The sequence below is a fragment of the Salmo salar genome, chromosome ssa13 (assembly GCF_905237065.1).
Source record: "Salmo salar chromosome ssa13, Ssal_v3.1, whole genome shotgun sequence".
Taxonomy (NCBI): Eukaryota; Metazoa; Chordata; class Actinopteri; order Salmoniformes; family Salmonidae; genus Salmo; species Salmo salar.
Window position 1 is genome coordinate 113,023,026 of NC_059454.1, and position 25,000 is coordinate 113,048,025.

Below are 25,000 nucleotides of genomic sequence, written 5' to 3' on the forward strand. Positions count from 1 at the left end.
TTGAATGGTGTCTGTGAGTATAACAGAACTCATTTGGCAGGCAAAAAACTGAGAAGGTTTCATGCAGGAAGTGGCCTGTCTGACAAGGTGTCGTTCTTCTTGTCTCTGTTTATTGAAGAGTGAGGATCTTAGCTGTCCCGTGACACTTCCTACGGCTGCCATAGGGTCTCAGAAGGCGGTAAAAAGCTGAATCGTGGCTTTGCAGGCTCTGGCTGAAGAAAAGTAGCACGTTTGGGTAGAGGCTGGTTACAGTACTGTGAGACTCAGGCTCGTGCCCGCGTCGACCGAAAGCTTTGTTTACTTTCCTCTGTTTAGCTAAATGGACATTCCCGGTCGGAATATTATCGCTTTTCTACGAGAAAAATGGCGTAAAAATTGATTTTAAACAGCGGTTGACATGCTTCGAAGTACGGTAATGGAATATTTAGAATTTTATTGTCACGAATTGCGCCATGCGCGCGACACTTCTTTACTATTTCGGATAGTGTCTGGAACGCACGAACAAAACGGCGCTATTCGGATATAACGATGGATTATTTTGGACCAAACCAACATTTGTTATTGAAGTAGCAGTCCTGGGTGTGCATTCTGACGAAGACAACAAAAGGTAATCAAACTTTTATAATAGTAAATATGATTATGGTGAGTGCTAAACTTGCCGGGTGTCTAAATAAGCGAGCCCGTGATGCCTGGGCTATGTACTTAGAATATTGCAAAATGTGCTTTCACCAAAAAGCTATTTTAATATCGGACATATCGAGTGCATAGAGGAGGTCTGTATCTATAATTCTTAAAATAATTGTTATGCTTTTTGTGAACGTTTATCGTGAGTAATTTAGTAAAATGTTAGCGAATTCCCCGGAAGTTTGCGGGGGTATGCTAGTTCTGAACGTCACATGCTAATGTAAAAAGCTGGTTTTTGATATAAATATGAACTTGATTGAACAAAACATGCATGTATTGTATAACATAATGTCCTAGGGTTGTCATCTGATGAAGATCATCAAAGGTGAGTGCTGCATTTAGCTGTCTTCTGGGTTTTGGTGACATTATATGCTGGCTTGAAAAATGGGTGTCTGATTATTTCTGGCTTGGTACTCTGCTGACATAATCTAATGTTATGCTTTCGTTGTAAAGCCTTTTTGAAATCGGACAGTGTGGTTAGATTAACGAGAGTCTTGTCTTTAAATAGCTGTAAAATAGTCATATGTTTGAGAAATTGAAGTAATAGGATTTTTAAGGTTTTGAAAATCGCGCCACAGGCTGCCAGTGGCTGTTACGTAGGTGGGACGCAAGCATCCCACCTAGCCCATAGAGGTTAAAAAAGTACTTTCTGGACCGTTTCTCAAAATTATTTCAATTTTTCGGTCAGTTATACATGTATAAGAACTGTATGAACATACTTTTGTCTTATTTTATTGTTATAATAATTTTTTTGTTTACTTGTCCATATGTTTTGTCCATTTGCAATATGATTTCATAGGAAGTCAAAAGTCTAAGTCAAAAGTCAGTGAACCATTGCCAAATGCAATAAGAAATGTCCAAATGCAATATGAAAGAATTGAAAGTGCCAAATCAGGATGTTTTGTCCATTTGCAATATGATTTCATAGGAAGTCAAAAGTCGAAGTCAAAAGTCACTTTTGATTCTTTTTTTTGCCAAATGCCATAAGAAATGTCCAAATGCAATATGAAAGTATTGAAAGTGCCAAATCAGGGTGTTATGTCCATTTGCCATGTACGATCATAGGAAGTTGGTTTCCAAACCCAAAAGTCAGTGAACCATGTCCAAATGGCATTTTTCGTCTCTATGGGCCGAGGCAGTTTCAATGCACCTAGTCTTGCGATTCTGGGACTTTTCTAAATGTCGTCATTTTCGTGACGGTCAAAATGAATTGAAGTTATTGCAAATGTACGAGGCTGTTTCTCAGTCTGAGAACCTTCTAGAGCCACATATCTCACTGTGCACTATCGACTTGAGCTCTAGAACAGGTTTCTAAAGTTTCAGAGCTCTAGGTCTGACGGGTCTTTGACAGTTCGAACAAAGGTAACTATTGCAGGCTTTGTGTGTCTCTAAACCCCACACTCTGTCACTCCATCCTTGCTGTGTGTGTGTGTGTGTGTGTGTGTGTGTGTGTGTGTGTGTGTGTGTGTGTGTGTGTGTGTGTGTGTGTGTGTGTGTGTGTGTGTGTGTGAGAGAGAGCTTTTCTTTGACATCTGTTGGGAGAAATGACTGATTTACAGTTCATGAGGGTTGCCTAATCACACATATGAAGTTTTGAAAAGATCTGACCTTTTTAACCCTTCGAAACAGCCCCTATGACACCATTTTAAGGCACTTCTGGTTGACACAGGAAGCTGAAAGTGAACACATATCTTCCTTGGGTTAGGCTCTCATAGAATATTGAGGATTAAGTCTTTATGTTAAGAACTGACTTATTTACATGGGATTAAATGAGTGTGATTTATTTCAGAAAATCACAGAAAATCACAGAAATCTCGCAGAGCTCCAAAACCCACCTAATGGAGTCGTCTGAATATGCTGCAACTTGATCTGTAACTTTTTTTGAGAAAAAAAACTACTTTTTTGAACATCACCAATTGTACATTATACGATTTCTCTTAAAATACGATAGATAAATGTCTGGTTCTTTTTTCCTGACACCGTAGGTTCATGTACTAAGATGTGAAGCAGTCAAATTAGCACTCTATTTTCGTTTTTGACCTTTAACCTGTTAGGGCTAGGGGGCAGCATTTGCACGTCTGGATAAAAAAAATGTACCCGATTTAATCTGGTTACTAATCCTACCCAGTAACTAGAATATGCATATACTTATTATATATGGATAGAAAACACTCTAAAGTTTCTAAAACTGTTTGAATGGTGTCTGTGAGTATAACAGAACTCATTTGGCAGGCAAAACCCTGAGACATTTTCTGACAGGAAGTGGATACCTGATGTTTTGTATTACCTTTAAACCTATCCCATTGAAAAACACAGGGGCTGAGGAATATTTTGGCACTTCCTATTGCTTCCACTAGATGTCACCAGCCTTTACAAAGTGTTTTGAGTCTTCTGGAGGGAGATCTGACCGAACAAGAGCCATGGAACGATGATGTCCCATTAGACACCTGGCGCGCGAGTTCATGTTGGGTACCCTCGTTCCAATACGTTATAAAAGAGTATGCATTCGTCCACCTTGAATATTATTCATGTTCTGGTTAAAAAAGGCCCTAATGATTTATGCTATACAACGTTTGACATGTTTGAACGAACGTAAATATATTTTTTCCCCTCGTTCATGACGAGAAGTCCGGCTGGCTTAGATCATGTGCTAACAAGACGGAGATTTTTGGACATAAATGATGAGCTTTTTTGAACAAAACTACATTCGTTATGGACCTGTGATACCTGGAAGTGACATCTGATGAAGAGAATCAAAGGTAATGGATTATTTACATAGTATTTTCGATTTTAGATCTCCCCAACATGACGTCTAGTCTGTATCGCAACGCGTATTTTTCTGGGCGCAGTGCTCAGATTATTGCAAAGTGTGATTTCCCAGTAAGGTTATTTTTAAATCTGGCAAGTTGATTGCGTTCAAGAGATGTAAATCTATAATTCTTTAAATGACAATATAATATTTTACCAATGTTTTCTAATTTTAATTATTTAATTTGTGACGCTGACTTGACTGCCGGTTATTGGAGGGAAACGATTTCCTCAACATCAATGCCATAGTAAAACGCTGTTTTTGGATATAAATATGAACTTGATAGAACTAAAAATGCATGCATTGTCTAACATAATGTCCTAGGAGTGTCATCTGATGGAGATTGTAAAAGGTTAGTGCATCATTTTAGCTGGTTTTATGGTTTTGGTGACCCTGTCTTTGACTTGACAAAACATTACACACAACTCTTGTAAATGTACTGTCCTAACATACTCTAAATTTATGCTTTCGCCGTAAAACCTTTTTGAAATCGTAAAACGTGGTTAGATTAAGGAGATGTTTATCTTTCAAAGGGTGTAAAATAGTTGTATGTTTGAAAAATTTGAATTTTGACATTTATTTGGATTCAAATTTGCCGCTCTTGAAATGCACCTGCTGTTGATGGAGTGCACCACGGGTGGCACGCTAGCGTCCCACCTAGCCCATAGAGGTTAATCCCAGAAAAATGGCCTTAACTCAAAAAGCGTTGAGGCCTCGACGGCATCTTGTTCAGGGCCAACTGCCCGTTATGCCAAACCTATGCTCACCAAGTTTCGTCTTTGAAGTCTTTTCCGTTTAGGAGAAAAGGCCACGTCGTGATTGGTGATGTTTTGTACATTTGCAATAAGATTACATTCGCCATCTGGTGGTATTTTCCGGGACAGCGGAAAAATGAAAATTTTATCAAACGGAAACCGAATGTCCGAGAGACTTCGTTCGATGACTTCCCGGAAGATCTGGCCCCGGTGCATGGCCTGCCGCCGTCCGCAAATTTTACAAACATTCGCGGACGTCTAGTAAGTGACCGTACATTTGCAATATGGAGTTTGTCATCGATCATACAGCAAATGCCAAAATGTTCCCTTCATGTATGCAAGTATAAAGGAAGGCTGTTAATGTCAGCTAAAAGAAGGGCGTTAATATCAGCCAGTTGAAAGGAAGGCTGTTAATATCAGCCAGTTGAAAGGAAGGCTGTAAATATCAGCCAGTTGAAAGGAAGGCTGTTAATATCAGCCAGTTGAAAGGAAGGCTGTAAATATCAGCCAGTTGAAAGGAAGGCTGTTAATGTCAGCCAGTTGAATGGAAGGCTGTTAATGTCAGCAATATTAAATATTTTGGCAGATATGATATAGCACAGACATATAACTTTTTCAGACTCTGACAGGAGAGGAAATCAAACCGTATATCATTCAACGCTTTCTCAAAAATATAAACTCTAAACACTCCTTACACCCTGTATTCATGGTTTCAAGCTAAGGCGTGTGTGTGTGTTTGAAGCTGTGGTAAAGTAATTACACAGAGTTAATGGCTCTGTGTGGAGTAAGGGAAGTGTGAACACAGCACTAGGTAGATATAGTGTGATCACAGCACTAGGTTGATATAGTGTAATCACAGCACTAGGTAGATGTATTGTGTGTTTACTGACTATCTATTTCCAGAGACAACTTTAAGGACACCCACGTAGACATTAGGATATCCAGATAGACATTAGGACATCCAGCTGGACATTAGGACATCCAGATAGACATTAGGACATCCAGCTGGACATTAGGACATCCAGATAGACATTAGGACATCCAGATAGACATTAGGACATCCAGCTGGACATTAGGACATCCAGATAGACATTAGGACATCCAGTTGGACATTAGGACATCCAGATAGACATTAGGACATCCAGCTGGACATTAGGACATCCAGATAGACATTAGGACTTTCCAGGCCGTGTTCTCAGAGCATGCGCATACCATCTGGCATCTTCGTGGTCATTTTCAACCTCTCCTTGTCCCAGTCTGTAATCCCCCCACGTCTCAAATTGACCACCATCATTCCTGTTCCCAAGAACTCTAAGGCGTCATGCCAGAATGACTACCGCCCTGTAGCACTCACATCTGTAATCATGAAGTGCTTTAAGAGGCTGGTTATGGAACACATCAACTCCATCATCCCAGACGCCTTTAATTTGCATACCTCCCCAACAGATCTACAGATGGTGCAATCTCAATTGCACTCCACACTGCCCTCTCTCACCTGGCCAAAGGGAATACTGTTCATAGACTACAAATCAGCGTTCAACACCATAGTCCCCTCCAAGCTCATCACTAAACTCAGGACGTTGGGAATGAAAACCTTCCTCTGCAACTGGATCCTGGACTATCTGACTGGCCGAAAGCCTACAGGGAGGAGATCAGAGTCCTGGCAGTGTGGTGCCAGGACAACAACCTCTACCTCAACGTCAGTAAGACCAAGGAGCTGATCGTGGACTACAGGAAACAGGGAGGGAATGCACAAAGACTTCAGCTGCCCGATACATTGACTGTTCTCCATGCTCCCGTCTGTCAGGTGGTACCGGTGCATCAAGACTCAGACCAACAGACTCCTAAACAACTTCTATTCAATGGCCATACAACTGTTAATAACTACTGCTCTCCCTCTCCCACAGACTATCCACACCGTCCTGTATATACAACCACTCCAGGACCCCTGCACATTGAATAAGGTACTGACCTGTATAACCAACCAACCACTCCAGGACCCCTGGACATTGAATAAGGTACTGCCCTGTCTATACAACCACTCCAGGACCCCTGTGTATACTTGTATACTTGTATTCTCGTGTTTCTTTAACTCTCATTATAGCTCTTTTGTGTTTTTTATTGTATTATGTATTCTATTACTATCTATGTTATTAATAGCTTTATTATATATATATATATTACTTGTATCAATATTTTATTATTGAAATTCTTCATTTTTTTATATTATTATTATCATCAATTGTATTATTATTATTATTAGTATCTGTATTAGTATTATCAAATGTATTATTATTATTACTATTATTATGAGTAGTAGTGTCTATATTATTATTATTATTAGTAGTAGTACCTATATTATTATCTATATTATTAGTAGGATCTATATTATTATATATATTATTAGTAGTATCTATTTTATTATCTATATTATTTGTATCTATATTATTATTATTAATAGTAGTAGTAGTAGTAGTAGTAGTAGTAGTATCTATATTATTATCTATATCATTAGTATCTATATTATTATTATTAGTATCTATATTATTATTTCTATTATTAGTATCTATATTATTATTATTATTATTATCTATATTATTATTATTACCAATATTATTTTTATAATCTATATTATTAGTATTATTATCTATATTATTATAATTAGTATCAATATTATTATTATTATTATCTATATTATTATTATTACCTATATTATTATTATTATCTATATTATTATTATTAATTATCTATATTATTAGTATTATTATCTATATTATTATTATTATTATTATTATTATTATTATTATTCTATATTATTATTTTTACCTATATTATTATTATTTGTATTATTATTATTATTATTGATATTATTATTATCTATATTATTAGTATTATTATCTATATTATTATTATTGCCTATATTATTATTATTAGTATCTATATTATTAGTATTATCATCTATATTATTATTATTATTATTATTATTATTATTATTACCTATAGTATTATTATTATCTATATTGTTAGTATTACCTATATTATTATTATTATTATCTATATTATTATTATTATCTATATTATTATTATTACCTGTATTATTATTATTTTTATAAATATTATTAGTATTATCATCTATATTATTATTATTATTATTATTATTATTATTACCTATATTATTAGTATTACCTTTATTATTATTATTATTATTATTATTATCTATATTATTATTATTATCAATATTATTAGTATTATTACCTATATTATTATTATTTTTATTATCTATTTATTATTATATATATATTATTAGTATTATTACCTATATTATTATTATTATTATCTGTATTATTATTGTTATCTATATTATTAGTATTATGACCTATATTATTATTATTATTATTATTATTATTATTATTCTATATTATTAGTATTATTATCTATATTATTATTATTATTTTATTTTTTTTACTATATTATTAGTATTATTATCTATGTTATTATTATTATTCTTATTATTATCTATATTATTATTATTAGTATTATTACCTATATTATTATTATTATTATCTATATTATATATATATATATATATATATATATCATTATTATTATTACCTATATTATTATTTTTATTATCTATAGTATTAGTATCTATATTATCTTGATTATTATTATCTATATTATTATTATTATTATCTATATTATTATTATTATTATCTATATTATTATTATTATTATTATCATCTATATTATTATTATTATCTATATATAATTATTATCTATATTATTGTGATTATTATCTATATTATTTGTATTATTGTTTTCACTGGACTATTGGAGCTCTCAATGTAAGAATTTCACTGTACTGTTGTACACCTGTTGTATCGAGTGCCGTGGCGAATAACCTGTGAAATGTAATAAGCAATGCTACAGTACTATTGCCCCTCCTACTAGGGACGCTTCCCTGTTACCTTTATATCCCCCTTCCTACTGGGGACGCTTCCCTGTTACCTTTCTATTCCCCTTCCTACTGGGGACCCTGTTACCTTTCTATTCCCCTTCCTACTGGGGACCCTGTTACCTTTCTATTCCCCTTCCTACTGGGGACCCTGTTACCTTTCTATTCCCCTTCCTACTAGGGACCCTGTTACCTTTCTATTGCCCTTCCTACTAGGGACGCTCCCTGTTACCTTTCTATTCCCCTTCCTGCTGGGGACCCTGTTACCTTTCTATTCCCCTTCCTACTGGGGACCCTGTTACCTTTCTATTCCCCTTCCTACTAGGGACCCTGTTACCTTTCTATTCCCCTTCCTACTGGGGACCCTGTTACCTTTCTATTCCCCTTCCTACTAGGGACCCTGTTACCTTTCTATTCCCCTTCCTACTGGGGACCCTGTTACCTTTCTATTCCCCTTCCTACTAGGGACCCTGTTACCTTTCTATTCCCCTTCCTACTAGGGACCCTGTTACCTTTCTATTCCCCTTCCTGCTAGGGACCCTGTTACCTTTCTATTCCCCTTCCTGCTAGGGACCCTGTTACCTTTCTATTCCCCTTCCTGCTAGGGACCCTGTTACCTTTATGATCCACTACCTCTGACAGAAGTGACATGAGCATCACACACCCTATGAGCCCTGGTTAAAATTACTGCACTATACACAGTCAGCACTGTCACACACACACAGAGACACACACACACACACACACACACACACACACACACACACACACACACACACACACACACACACACACACACACACACACACACACACACACACACATACACACACGGACACATCTCTGATTTCTCCTCTCAGCACTGTCACACACACACACACACACACACTGGCCTATCCTGTCACCATAGCCACGATATTTGGGTGGGGGAGTTGGCAGATGTTTTTACAGACGGCTATATTAGTCTATATAACAGTCTATATACCAGTCTATATATTAGTCTATATACCAGTCTATATACCAGTCTATATAACAGTCTATATACCAGTCTATATATTAGTCTATATACCAGTCTATATACCAGTCTATATATCAGTCTATATACCAGTCTATATACCAGTCTATATATCAGTCTATATACCAGTCTATATACCAGTCTATATATTAGTCTATATACCAGTCTATATATCAGTCTATATACCAGTCTATATACCAGTCTATATATTAGTCTATATACCAGTCTATATACCAGTCTATATATCAGTCTATATACCAGTCTATATACCAGTCTATATATCAGTCTATATACCAGTCTATATATTAGTCTATATACCAGTCTATATACCAGTCTATATACCAGTCTATATACCAGTCTATATACTAGTCTATATACCAGTCTATATACCAGTCTATATATCAGTCTATATACCAGTCTATATACCAGTCTATATATCAGTCTATATACCAGTCTATATACCAGTCTATATACCAGTCTATATATTAATCTATATACCAGTCTATATACCAGTCTATATATTAGTCTATATACCAGTCTATATACCAGTCTATATACCAGTCTATATATTAGTCTATGTATTAGTCTATATACCAGTCTATATACCAGTCTATATACCAGTCTATATACCAGTCTATATACCAGTCTATATACTAGTCTATATACCAGTCTATATACCAGTCTATATATCAGTCTATATACCAGTCTATATACCAGTCTATATATCAGTCTATATACCAGTCTATATACCAGTCTATATATTAGTCTATATACCAGTCTATATACCAGTCTATATACCAGTCTATATACCAGTCTATATATTAATCTATATACCAGTCTATATACCAGTCTATATACCAGTCTATATACCAGTCTATATATTAGTCTATATACCAGTCTATACATTATTCTATATACCAGTCTATATATTAGTCTATATACCAGTCTATATACCAGTCTATATATTAGTCTATGTATTAGTCTATATACCAGTCTATATACCAGTCTATATATTAGTCTATATATTAGTCTATATACCAGTCTATATACCAGTCTATATACCAGTCTATATACGAGTCTATATACCAGTCTATATACCAGTCTATATACCAGTCTATATATCAGTCTATATACAAGTCTATATACCAGTCTATATATTAGTCTATATACCAGTCTATATACCAGTCTATATACCAGTCTATATACCAGTCTATATACGAGTCTATATATTAATCTATATACCAGTCTATATACCAGTCTATATACCAGTCTATATATTAGTCTATATACCAGTCTACATACCAGTCTATATACCAGTCTATATATTTGTCTATATACCAGTCTATATACCAGTCTATATACCAGTCTATATACTAGTCTATATATTAGTCTATATACCAGTCTATATACCAGTCTATATACCAGTCTATATATTAGTCTATATACCAGTCTATATACCAGTCTATATATTAGTCTATATACCAGTCTATATATTAGTCTATATACCAGTCTATATACCAGTCTATATATTAGTCTATATACCAGTCTATATACCAGTCTATATACCAGTCTATATATTAGTCTATATATTAGTCTATATACCAGTCTATATACCAGTCTATATATTAGTCTATATACCAGTCTATATACCAGTCTATATACCAGTCTATATATTGTCTATATACCGGTCTATATACCAGTCTATATATTAGTCTATATACCAGTCTATATACCAGTCTATATATTAGTCTATATACCAGTCTATATATTAGTCTATATACCAGTCTATATATTAGTCTATATACCAGTCTATATATTAGTCTATATACCAGTCTATATACCAGTCTATATACCAGTCTATATACCAGTCTATATATTAGTCTATATACCAGTCTATATACCAGTCTATATATTAGTCTATATACCAGTCTATATATTAGTCTATATACCAGTCTATATACCAGTCTATATACCAGTCTATATACCAGTCTATATATTAGTCTATATACCAGTCTATATACCAGTCTATATATTAGTCTATATACCAGTCTATATACCAGTCTATATATTAGTCTATATACCAGTCTATATACCAGTCTATATACCAGTCTATATATTGTCTATATACCGGTCTATATACCAGTCTATATACCAGTCTATATACCAGTCTATATATTAGTCTATATACCAGTCTATATACCAGTCTATATATTAGTCTATATACCAGTCTATATACCAGTCTATATATTAGTCTATATACCAGTCTATATTTTAATCTATATACCAGTCTATATATTAGTCTATATACCAGTCTATATATTAGTCTATATACCAGTCTATATACCAGTCTATATACCAGTCTATATATTAGTCTATATATTAGTCTATATACCAAACTATATATTAGTCTATATATTAGTCTATATACCAGTCTATATACCAGTCTATATATTAGTCTATATACCAGTCTATATACCAGTCTATATACCAGTCTATATATTAGTCTATATACCAGTCTATATATTAGTCTATATACCAGTCTATATACCAGTCTATATACCAGTCTATATACCAGTCTATATATTAGTCTATATACCAGTCTATATACCAGTCTATATATTAGTCTATATACCAGTCTATATACCAGTCTATATACCAGTCTATATATTAGTCTATATACCAGTCTATATACCAGTCTATATATTAGTCTATATATTAGTCTATATACCATTCTATATACCAGTCTATATACCAGTCTATATATTAGTCTATATACCAGTCTATATACCAGTCTATATACCAGTCTATATACCAGTCTATATACCAGTCAATATACCAGTCAATATACCAGTCTATATACCAGTCTATATATTGTAAGTAAAGGCCCAGTGCACTACTTTAGTAAAAAAAAAGCCAGGTCAACTGTGATCCAAGTCAGTATACGACATCCATTCATGTCTGAGGATTTCAGGAGATATGGAAACGGGCCACTAGGGGCAGCACTGTTACCTTCATGTAGGTTGAGGTTTTACTAGGGCGAGACAATGTGGTCAAGGAAGAGGGTGACGTAAAGAATTAAAAATAGACAGAGATGGGAGAAGAGGGAGGAAGAGAGAGAGAGGGATATGATCATTATCAGAACTCACTTCCGATACGAAGGTTGATTTGGTCCCGTCGTTCTCCGTTGGGGTTCTGGAAGCAGGTGTAGAGTCCGTTGTTTGAGAGGTCCACCTCCATCAGTATGAGTCTAGACCCCTCCTCCCGGTGGCGTGCCTTCACGTCCGTCCCGTTTACCTTCCACGTCACGCTGGCCTCGCTGTCCAGAGAACCACACTGCATGGTGACGTCTCCTCCCATACGCTCATACTGAATACTGGCTCCTAGAGAGGAGAGAGGAGCAGGGTACGGTTACTACACTGTTACTACAACACACTGCACAGTCACGTCACCTCCCATACGCTCATACTGAATACTGGCTCCTAGAGAGGAGAGAGGAGCATGGTACGGTTACTACACTGTTACTACACTGTTACTACACGGTTACTACACTGTTACTACGCAGTAACTACACGGTTACTACACGGTTACTACACCGTTACTATGGCGTTACTACGGCGTTACTACGCTGTTACTACGCTGTTACTACGCTGTTACTACGCGGTTACTACACGGTTACTACACTGTTACTACACTGTTACTACGCTGTTACTACACGGTTACTACACTGTTACTACAACACACTGCACAGTCACGTCACCACCCATACTGAACATGGGACTGATAATGTCAACATAAGACTCAATACTAATACCCCCTGAAGCTCCACAACACAGTAAACAACTAAAACATCACCAACATGTGTATTACTGTGTATTACTGTGTCTCTGTGTATTACTGAGTCTCTGTGTATTACTGTGTATTACTGTGTATTACTGTGTCTCTGTGTATTACTGAGTCTCTGTGTATTACTGTGTATTACTGTGTATTACTGTGTCTCTGTGTATTACTGAGTCTCTGTGTATTACTGTGTATTACTGTGTATTACTGTGTATTACTGTGTCTCTGTGTATTACTGAGTCTCTGTGTATTACTGTGTATTACTGTGTATTACTGTGTCTCGGTGTATTACTGTGTCTCTGTGTATTACTGAGTCTCTGTGTATTACTGTGTATTACTGTGTATTACTGTGTCTCGGTGTATTACTGTGTATTACTGTGTATTTGGTGTTTGGTATTATATTCAGATCCCCATTAGCTCTTGCAAAAGCATCAGCTACTCTTCCTGGGGTCCACATAAAAAACATGCAACATGACATAATACAGAACATTAATAGACAAGAGCAGCTCAAGGACAGAACTACATTAAAAAAAAATACAAAAAGCACATATACAGTAGCCTACATAACAATACATACACACAATCTATCTAGGTCAAATAGGATAGAGGCGTTGTGCTGTGAGCCGTTGCTTTATAAGTTCTTTGAAACCAGGTTTGCTGTTCATTTGAGCAATATGAGATGGAATGGAGTTCCACGCAGTAATGGCTCTATTTAATACTGCACGCTTTATTGAATTTGTTCTGGATGTGGGGTAAATGTCTGTGTCAGAGATGTATGTGTAATGAACACGATGGGAGACAGAGAGATGGTTTCAAGCGCAGGTGTTTATAGGTAAAGGACCACAGGAGGAGGCAGGTAGCTGGGTCCAGGGGCAGGCAGAAGGTCATACACAGGAGGCAGGTAGCTGGATCCAGGGGCAGGCAGAAGGTCATACACAGGAGGAGGCAGGTAGCTGGGTCCAGGGACAGGCAGAAGGTCATACACAGGAGGAGGTAGGTAGCTGGGTCCAGGGGCAGGCAGAAGGTCATACACAGGAGGAGGCAGGTAGCTGGGTCCAGGGACAGGCAGAAGGTCATACACAGGAGGAGGCAGGTAGCTGGGTCCAGGGACAGGCAGAAGGTCATACACAGGAGGAGGCAGGTAGCTGGGTCCAGGGACAGGCAGAAGGTCATACACAGGAGGAGGCAGGTAGCTGGGTCCAGGGACAGGCAGAAGGTCATACACAGGAGGAGGCAGGTAGCTGGGTCCAGGGGCAGGCAGAAGGTCATACACAGGAGGAGGCAGGTAGCTGGATCCAGGGGCAGGCAGAAGGTCATACACAGGAGGAGGCAGGTAGCTGGGTCCAGGGGCAGGCAGAAGGTCATACACAGGAGGCAGGTAGCTGGATCCAGGGGCAGGCAGAAGGTCATACACAGGGGGTCCAAAAAGGGCAACAGTACAGGCAGGGAAAAGGCTAGTAACGTCGTCTGGGAGATCAGGCAATAGGTAGATAACAGGAAATACGATAGGCTAAAGTACAGGCAGGGAATAGGCAAATGGTGTCATTTTTTTATTTGTATTTTTATGTTATTTATTTATTTCACCTTTATGTAACCAGGTAGGCTAGTTGAGAACAAGTTCTCATTTGCAACTGCGACCTGCCCAAGATAAAGCAAAGCAGTTCGACACATACAACAACACAGAGTTACACATGGAATAAACAAACATACAGTCAATAATATAGTAGAAAAAGTATATTTACAGTATGTGCAAATGAGGTAGGAAGAGGGAGGTAAGGCAATAAATAGGCCATGCTGGCGAAATCATTACAATATAGCAATTAAACACTGGAATGGTAGGATGTACAGAAGATGAATGTGCAAGTAGAGATACTGGGGTGCAAAGGAGCAAGATAAATAAATAAATACAGTATGGGGATGAGGTAGATTGGATGGGCTATTTACAGATGAGCTATGTACAGGTGCAGTGATATGTAAGCTGCTCTGACAGCTGGTGCTTAAAGCTAGTGAGGGAGATATGAGTCTCCAGCTTCAGAGATTTTTGCAGTTCGTTCCAGTCATTGGCAGCAGAGAACTGGAAGGAAAGGCGGCCAAAGGAAGAATTGGCTTTGGGGATGACCAGTGAAATATACCTGCTGGAGCGCGTGCTACGGGTGGGTGCTGCTATGGAGACCAGTGAGCTGAGATAAGGTGGGGCTTTACCTAGCAGAGACTTGTAGATGACCTGGAGCCAGTGGGTTTGGCAACGAGTATGAAGCGAGGGCCAGCCAACGAGAGCATACAGGTCACAGTGGTGGGTAGTATATGGGGCTTTGGTGACAAAACAGATGGCACTGTGATAGACTACATCCAGTTTGTTGAGTAGAGTGTTGGAGGATATTTTATAGATGACATCGCCAAAGTCGAGGATCGGTAGGATGGTCAGTTTTACGAGGGTATGTTTGGCAACATGAGTGAAGGATGCTTTGTTGCGAAATAGGAAGCCGATTCTAGATTTATTTTTGGATGGAGATGCTTAATGTGAGTCTGGAAGGAGAGTTTACAGTCTAACCAGACACCCAGGTATTTGTAGTTGTCCACATATTCTAAGTCAGAACCGTCCAGAGTAGTGATGCTGGACGGGCGGGCAGGTGCGGGCAGCGATCGGTTGAAGAGCATGCATTTAGTTTTACTAGCGTTTAAGAGCAGTTGGAGGCCACAGAAGGAGAGTTGTATGGCATTGAAGCTCGTCTGGAGGTTAGTTAACACAGTGTCCATAGAAGGGCCAGAAGTATACAGAATGGTGTCGTCTGCGTAGAGGTGGATCAGAGACTCACCAGCAGCAAGAGTGACATCATTGATGTATACAGAGAAAAGAGTCGGCCCAAGAATTGAACCCTGTGGTTCCCCCATAGAGACTGCCAGAGGTCCGGACAACAGGCCCTCCGATTTCACACACTAAACTCTATCTGAGAGGCAGTCGTTAGCGAGGCAGGCCAAAACTATCACACACAAGGATTCAATTACGGAAAAAACAGATTGAATAGAAGTGTGTCACAAAACAAACAATACCTCACAATGACGGGGTGCAAAGAACTGAACTAAATAGTGTGTGATAATGACATTCAGATGTGTGAACAGGTGATCAGAATTCAGGTGATTGGGATCTGGAGTGAGCTGGAAGCAGACGTTACAGTATGTAAGTTGACTATGCAAACAATTTGGGATTTTCAACACATGAATGTTTCTTAAAAAAGAAGAAGTGATGCAGTCAGTCTCTCCTCAACTCTGAGCCAAGAGAGACTTGCATGCATAGTATTTATATCAGCCCTCTGATTACAATGAAGAGCAAGACATGCCGCTCTGTTCTGGACCAGCTGCAGCTTAACTAGGTCTTCCTTGCAGCACTCGACCACACGACTGGACAATAATCAAGAAAATATGTCTCTGTGTCTCTCTGTATTGCTATGTCTCTGTGTATTACTGTGTATTACTGTGTATTACTGTGTCTATGTTTCTGTGTATTGCTGTGTCACTGTGTATTACTTTGTATTACTGTCTATTACTGTGTCTCTATGTATCTGTGTATTACTTTGTATTACTGTGTCTCCGCGTGTTACTGTGTACCTGTGTATTACTGTGTCTTTGTGTCTTTGTGTGTCTTTGTGTATTACTGTATATTACTGTGTATTTATGTGTCTTTGTGTATTACTGTATATTACTGTGTATTTGTGTATTACTGTGTATTTGTGTATTACTGTGTATTACTGTGTATTTGTGTATTACTGTATATTACTGTGTATTTGTGTATTACTGTGTATTTGCGTATTACAGTGACAGTATGTTGTTGTTGTTGTTGTCATTCTCCTACAGTGACAGATTGTTGTTGTTGTCATTCTCCTACTGTGACAGATTGTTGTTGTCATTCTCCTACAGTGACAGATTGTTGTTGTCATTCTCCTACAGTGACAGATTGTTGTTGTTGTCATTCTCCTACTGTGACAGATTGTTGTTGTCATTCTCCTACAGTGACAGATTGTTGTTGTCATTCTCCTGCAGTGACAGATTGTTGTTGTCATTCTCCTGCAGTGACAGATTGTTGTTGTCATTCTCCTACAGTGACCGGATGTTGTTGTTGTCATTCTCCTACTGTGACAGATTGTTGTTGTCATTCTCCTACAGTAACAGATTGTTGTTGTTGTTGTTGTTGTTATCATTCTCCTACTGTGACAGATTGTTGTTGTCATTCTCCTACTGTGACAGATTGTTGTTGTCATTCTCCTACTGTGACAGATTGTTGTTGTCATTCTCCTACTGTGACAGATTGTTCTGCTACTGTGACAGATTGTTGTGTTATCGTTGTTGTTCCAAATTACCGCCACTCTTCATTTGTGAAACAAAAGACGCTGATGATTCTATTTCATATTGAGAAACCAAGGAAGGACCAGAAATCAGCCAAGACATTTCTAAGATATCAGCAATTTTTGTAATTAGTCAAAAAATCGATCATTCACCCCGATGTCGACAGGCCTGCTGGATTAAAGATTTACCAGTCCATCTGCTCCATCTGCCCTATGGCCAGTCCATCTCCTCCATCTGCCCTATGGCCAGTCCATCTGCTCCATCTGCCCTATGGCCAGTCCATCTGCCCTATGGCCAGTCCATCTGCTCCATCTGCCCTATGGCCAGTCCATCTGCTCTATCTGCCCTATGGCCAGTCCATCTGCTCCATCTGCCCTATGGCCAGTCCATCTGCCCTATGGCCAGTCCATCTGCCCTATGGCCAGTCCATCTGCCCTATGGCCAGTCCATCTGCTCCATCTGCCCTATGGCCAGTCCATCTGCTCCATCTGCCCTATGGCCAGTCCATCTGCTCCATCTGCCCTTTGGCCAGTCCATCTGCTCCATCTGCCCTATGGCCAGTCCATCTGCTCTATCTGCCCTATGGCCAGTCCATCTGCTCCATCTGCCCTATGGCCAGTCCATCTGCCCTATGGCCAGTCCATCTGCTCCATCTGCCCTATGGCCAGTCCATCTGCTCCATCTGCCCTATGGCCAGTCCATCTTCTCCATCTGCCCTATGGCCAGTCCATCTTCTCCATCTGCCCTATGGCCAGTCCATCTGCTCCATCTGCCCTATGGCCAGTCCATCTGCCCTATGGCCAGTCCATCTTCTCCATCTGCCCTATGGCCAGTCCATCTGCTTTATCTGCCCTATGGCCAGTCCATCTGCCCTATGGCCAGTCCATCTGCCCTATGGCCAGTCCATCTGCTCCATCTGCCCTATGGCCAGTCCATCTGCTCCATCTACCCTATGGCCAGTCCATCTGCCCTATGGCCAGTCCATCTGCCCTATGGCCAGTCCATCTGCTCTATCTGCCCTATGGCCAGTCCATCTGCCCTATGGCCAGTCCATCTGCCCTATGGCCAGTCCATCTGCTCCAACTGCCCTATGGCCAGTCCATCTGCCCTATGGCCATCCATCTGCCCTATGGCCAGTCCATCTCCCCGCCCTATGGCCAGTCCATCTGCTTTATCTGCCCTATGGCCAGTCCATCTGCCCTATGGCCAGTCCATCTGCTCCATCTGCCCTATGGCCAGTCCATCTGCTCATCTACCCTATGGCCAGTCCATCTGCCCTATGGCCAGTCCATCTGCTCTCTCCTATGGCCAGTCCATCTGCCCTATGGCCAGTCCATCTGCTCCCCGTCTTCATCTGCCCTATGGCCAGTCCATCTGCTCTATCTGCTCTATGGCCAGTCCATCTGCTCTATGGCCAGTCCATCTGCTCTATGGCCAGTCCATCTGCTCTATCTGCCCTATGGCCAGTCCATCTGCTCTATCTGCCCTATGGCCAGTCCATCTGCCCTATGGCCAGTCCATCTGCTCTATCTGCCCTATGGCCAGTCCATCTGCTCTATCTGCTCTATGGCCAGTCCATCTGCTCCATCTGCCCTATGGCCAGTCCATCTGCTCCATCTGCCCTATGGCCAGTCCATCTTCTCCATCTGCCCTATGGCCAGTCCATCTTCTCCATCTGCCCTATGGCCAGTCCATCTGCTCCATCTGCCCTATGGCCAGTCCATCTGCCCTATGGCCAGTCCATCTGCTCCATCTGCCCTATGGCCAGTCCATCTGCCCTATGGCCAGTCCATCTTCTCCATCTGCCCTATGGCCAGTCCATCTGCTTTATCTGCCCTATGGCCAGTCCATCTGCCCTATGGCCAGTCCATCTGCCCTATGGCCAGTCCATCTGCTCCATCTGCCCTATGGCCAGTCCATCTGCTCCATCTACCCTATGGCCAGTCCATCTGCCCTATGGCCAGTCCATCTGCCCTATGGCCAGTCCATCTGCCCTATGGCCAGTCCATCTGCTCTATCTGCCCTATGGCCAGTCCATCTTCCCTATGGCCAGTCCATCTGCCCTATGGCCAGTCCATCTGCTCTAACTGCCCTATGGCCAGTCCATCTGCCCTATGGCCAGTCCATCTGCCTTATGGCCAGTCCATCTTCTCCATCTGCCCTATGGCCAGTCCATCTGCCCTATGGCCAGTCCATCTGCCCTATGGCCAGTCCATCTGCTCCATCTGCCCTATGGCCAGTCCATCTGCTCCATCTACCCTATGGCCAGTCCATCTGCCCTATGGCCAGTCCATCTGCCCTATGGCCAGTCCATCTGCTCTATCTGCCCTATGGCCAGTCCATCTTCCCTATGGCCAGTCCATCTGCCCTATGGCCAGTCCATCTGCTCTAACTGCCCTATGGCCAGTCCATCTGCCCTAGGGCCAGTCAATCTGCTCTATCTGCCCTATGGCCAGTCCATCTGCTCTATCTGCTCTATGGCCAGTCCATCTGCTCTATGGCCAGTCCATCTGCTCTATGGCCCGTCCATCTGCTCTATCTGCCCTATGGCCAGTCCATCTGCTCTATCTGCCCTATGGCCAGTCCATCTGCCCTATGGCCAGTCCATCTGCTCTATCTGCCCTATGGCCAGTCCATCTGCTCTATCTGCCCTATGGCCAGTCCATCTGCTCTATCTGCCCTATGGCCAGTCCATCTGCTCTATCTGCCCTATGGCCAGTCCATCCGCTCTATCTGCCCTATGGCCAGTCCATCTGCTCTATCTGCCCTATGGCCAGTCCATCTGCTCTATCTGCCCTATGGCCAGTCCATCTGCTCTATCTGCCCTATGGCCAGTCCAGTTCTTTCTCAAACAATAAACTGGTGGAGTGAAAAGAGCATTGGAGCGTTTCCATGCGTGTCCATGGCATTGTGTTCCGTGTTACATGGCATTGTGTTCCGTGTTACATGGCATTGTGTTCCGTGTTACATGGCATTGTGTTCCGTGTTACATGGTTCAGGGAGTGAAGCATGGAGAGCAGCCGAAGGGACTCACACACACACAGACACACACACACACGCACACACACACACACACACACACACACACACACACACACACACACACACACACACACACACACACACACACACACACACACACACACACACACACACACACACACACACACACACTGACGAGTCTTTCTGATCAATAGCGCCAACAACATATCTCATGAATATAACATCCTCTGTCCAATCAGCAGATCCGTGGCCAGCTAGCCAGGGCAGGGTCGGAGCAGTCCCCAATGGCACCCTATTCCCTACATAGGGCGTAGCTTTTCACCAGAGCCACATGACTCTGCGCTGTAAAGGGAATGGGGTGTAATATGGGGAAACAGTCCTTTGTAGAGGTTGGCGCCAGCATCAGAATCCAAGGGTTTGTATTTCTCAGTAGGCAGTATTCACAGTATTCAAGTCACAGCCATGCTCTTGTTCCAGCCCTGCTGTAGAGCCATGTTATACAAGGCAGTAGCTGTGTGTTTCTGGGGCAGAGTCCGTGTGTGTGCGTGTGCGTGAGCGTGCGTGCGTGCGTGCCAGAGGAGGCTGGTGGGAGGAGCTATAGGAGAACGGGATCATTGTAAAGACTGGAATGGAATGAATGGAAGGGTATCAAACACATCAAACACATGGATACCACATGATTGACCCTGTTCCATTTATTCCATTCCAGCCATTACAATGATTCCGTACTCCTATAGCTAGAGAAAACAAGGATTCCTGTTGATTTCACATTTGGTGGATTCGATTTGCTGGATCAAATCCCTTAGCTGACAAGGTAAAAATCTGTCATTCTGCCCCTGAACATGGCAGTTAACCCACTGTTCCCCAGTAGGCTGTCATTGTAAATAAGAATTTGTTTTTAACTGACTTGCCTAGTTAAATATATATATATATATATTTTTATATATTTTATTAATGACCCATCCTACATCCAGGTTCTGACCACTAGGTGGTGCTGTTCCCTCCAATGTTAATGGGATAGGTCACCCAAATTAAAACATTACATATTAGTTTCCTTAAGCTGTAAATTGTCTAAGGTATGACATTAACCCATGCTTTGGTTTTGTTTAGCTGGCCACTGTTTCAAATGCTAACTGTTTTGCAAATACTGTGCACATCAGTTCATATCCAAATCATTTATAATATCATTTACATTTTACATTTTAGTCATTTAGCAGACGCTCTTATCCAGAGCAACTTACAGTAGTGAATACATAAATTTCATTTAAAAAAATTCTTTGCTGGCCCCCGTGGGAATCGAACCCACAACCCTGGCGTTGCAAACACCATGCTCTACCAACTGAGCCACAGGGAAGGGTATAATATACTGCATAGGTTCCCTGGAACGCGAAGCGAGGCGGCCATCTCTGTCGCCACCGGAAGTTAATAACATCATTGAGTTGCACACTATGTTTTTTTATACTTCATGATGATTTAGATATGAAGAGTGAAAATGCTAATAATATACTTAAATTGAGCTTAAATTGACATTAGTTATTATACTAATTAGATTAAAGTGGGGGCGCGGACATCGACCTTAGAGGGTTGAGCGTTGGGCCATTAACCGAAAGGTCGCTGGTTCGAATCTCCGAGCCGACTAGGTGAAAAATCTGTCGATGTTCCCTTGAGCAAGGCACTTAATTAACCCGAATCGCTCCTTGGTCGTTCCACCCTTTCGCATAAGGAAGAGGATTTCCCCTCCATCTCAGGGTGTTCTCACATCCTTCCTGTTGTTAGAAACAGATCAACATTATTTTGGTTGAACTATAATTTCATCTCTGATAATTTAAGACTAATGATTGCTCCCAAATTGGCTGTTTTAATTTATAGGATTCATCTAATATTTAATAAATATAGTACCTAACATCCGATTTGGACAACATCAGTTCTCCATGTCTGTACTAGTAGTATGGAGCTGAGGCTCAGAGTATTTGTTTGTTCTTCTTATGTAATGTGTTCTCAGTGAATTGGACTCTGTTTTTTTTTTCTGAGAAATTAGTCCTTGATGTTGTTAGGTTCAAATGCTAACTTTTTAGCATTTGGGGCACAAATCCATTGCAAGTCAATGGTACTATCTTTAAAGTAGCCACCCTTTTCCTTGATGACAGCGTTGCACACTCTCGGCATTCTCTCAACAAGCTTCACCTGGAAAGCTATTTCAACAGTCTTGAAGGATTTCCCACATATGCTGAGCACTTTTTTTGTGCTTAGCATATGGGAACTCATTCGAGACTGTTGGAAAAAACATTTCAGGTGAAGCTTGTTGACAAAATGCCGAGAGTGTGCAACGCTGTCATCAAGGAAAATGGTGGCTACTTTGAAGAATCTCAAATATAAAATATATTTTGACTTTTTTGGTTACTACATGATTCCATATGTGTCATTTCATAGTTTTGATGTTTTCACTATTATTCTACAATGTAGAAAATAGTAAAAATAAAGAAAAGAAAAACCCTTGAATGAGTCGTTATGTCCAGACTTTTGACAGGTACTGTACATGTTTTGCTCTAGCAAGCAGGCCTCACAAGACTCGTCTGAATGTCCCCCGTTACCAGTCAACATAATTCATGGAAGTATATATGGAGACCGTTTAGAGAAGAAAATAAGGGGTTAAATACATGTAAAAAAAAAAATCAACAACTAATGTCTCCAAATCTTTCGTATATCTCTCAGATACACATAGCATAGACACTTCAGAACCAATGTATTTTATTTATTTTTTTGGTATTCCATGCAGAGAATCTGTTATTTAATGTGTTTGTATATGCTAATAGCAGTAAGGCCAAAAATACATTTATCACAATTTTATTTTTTTATATATATCTTTTATACTTCAAGGGGTCTTAAAATTCAAAATCAAATAGTCATACCAATCATAATTTAGCTATCTTAAAACAATGCCATAGAGCTTAGTAGTACTACCACAAACACATACACACCCCATATAATAATACACACACACACACACACACACACACACACACACACACACACACACACACACACACACAGCGTGGTATAGTTAACACACCACATAGCTGCTACAATACCTAAGTCCTAGTCTCTATGTGCTTGAAACATCCCACAACTGAGTCTTTGTGTAAGATTCTTGTTCTTTTAAACACACACCCCTTTAATCTGAAATAGAACTGCTGCCAAATAAATAAGTAGCTCAAATGGATTATAAAATGTGGGTTTATTATCAGATGTCTGTACAGTGCCGCGGTATAGCTCTGTAAGCCAGTATAAAACCTTATAGAGATGGGCGAGAAACAAAAGACCATTCCATCTCTTCTCCTCCTCTCCAAACATCTTCAGCATTAATTTACCCTCCATCCCATTCCCTCCTTTTCATACCTTGATTTCCTGTATCTTTATGTCTTTCACTCCCTTTCCATCTCTCTCTTTCTGTCTCTCTCTCTCTCTCTTTTATTATGTCTCTCTCTCTCCCTATCTCTCAGCAGCTGTAGGGAACTAAAGCACAAATAAATTCACTTCCTGCTTCCTGCCTTATCTCTCTAACACGTTATCTTCCCCTCTCCCTCCTTCTCTCCCTCTGTTTCTGCTCACTCTTCTCCCTCCTGCTTGCTCCTTCTCTCTGGCCTGAGCCACTAGAGGGATTCTGCAGAATGTCTTCAACCAAGTACATGCACCCCATCAGTGGGGGCAGCATAACCCCCAGTTAAGGTTAACATCCTTTGCCCTGTCCCCACGCCCTGTCCCTCCATCCTGTCCCCACGCCCTGTCCCACCATCCTGTCCCTTTGCCCTGTGTCTCCGCCCTGTCCGTCTGCCCTGTCCCTCATCCCTGTCCGTCCGCCCTATCCCCCGCCCTGTCCCTTTGCCCTCTCCGTCCACCCTATCCCCACGCCCTGTCCCTCCATCCTGTCCCCACGCCCTGTCCCTCCATCCTGTCCCCCTGCCCTGTCCCCTCACCCTGTCCCTCTATCCTGTCCCTCCGCCCTGTCCCTTGTCCCCCGCCCTGTCCCCCGCCTGTCCCTCCGTCCTGTCCCCCGCCCTGTCCCTCCGCCCTGTCCCTCCATCCTGTCCCCCGCCCTATCCCCCGCCCTGTCCCTCCACCCTTCCCTCGCCTGTCCCTCCTACTCGCTTGTCCGCCCTGTCCCTCCGCCCTGTCCCTCAACCCTGTCCCTCAACCCTGTCCCTCCATCCTGTCCCTCCGCCCTGCCCTGTCCTGTTCTGTCCCTCCATCCTGTCCCCCGCCCTCTCCGCCCTGTCCCTCCATCCTGTCCCTCCGCCCTGTCCCTCCGCCCTGTCCCTCCATCCTGTCCCTCCGCCCTGTCCCTCCGCCCTGTCCCTCCACCCTGTCCCCCCGCCCTGTCCCTCCGCCCTGTCCCCCGCCCTGTCCCTCCATCCTGTCCCCCCGCCCTGTCCCCACGCCCTGTCCCTCCGCCCTGTCCCCCCTCCCCCGCCCTGTCCCTCCACCTGTCCCTCGCCCTGTCCCTCTCCTGTCCCCCCGCCCTGTCCCTCCGCCCTGTCCCCATGCCCTGTCCCTCCGGCCTGTCCCCAGGATCAAAACTACATACTTTATGACCAAAAGTATGT

At 41.0% G+C, this 25,000-nt stretch overlaps 1 protein-coding gene across 1 annotated transcript in view; it reads right to left on the reverse strand.

Moving 5' to 3' along the window:
* The window catches only part of cntfr (ciliary neurotrophic factor receptor), a 457,893-nt gene that overhangs the window by 234,235 nt on the left and 198,658 nt on the right, over positions 1-25,000 (reverse strand). The window contains exon 3 of the mRNA XM_045692705.1: positions 12,365-12,598. Within this exon, the coding sequence (XP_045548661.1) occupies positions 12,365-12,598 (234 nt within the window). The remainder of the gene's footprint in view (positions 1-12,364; positions 12,599-25,000) is intronic.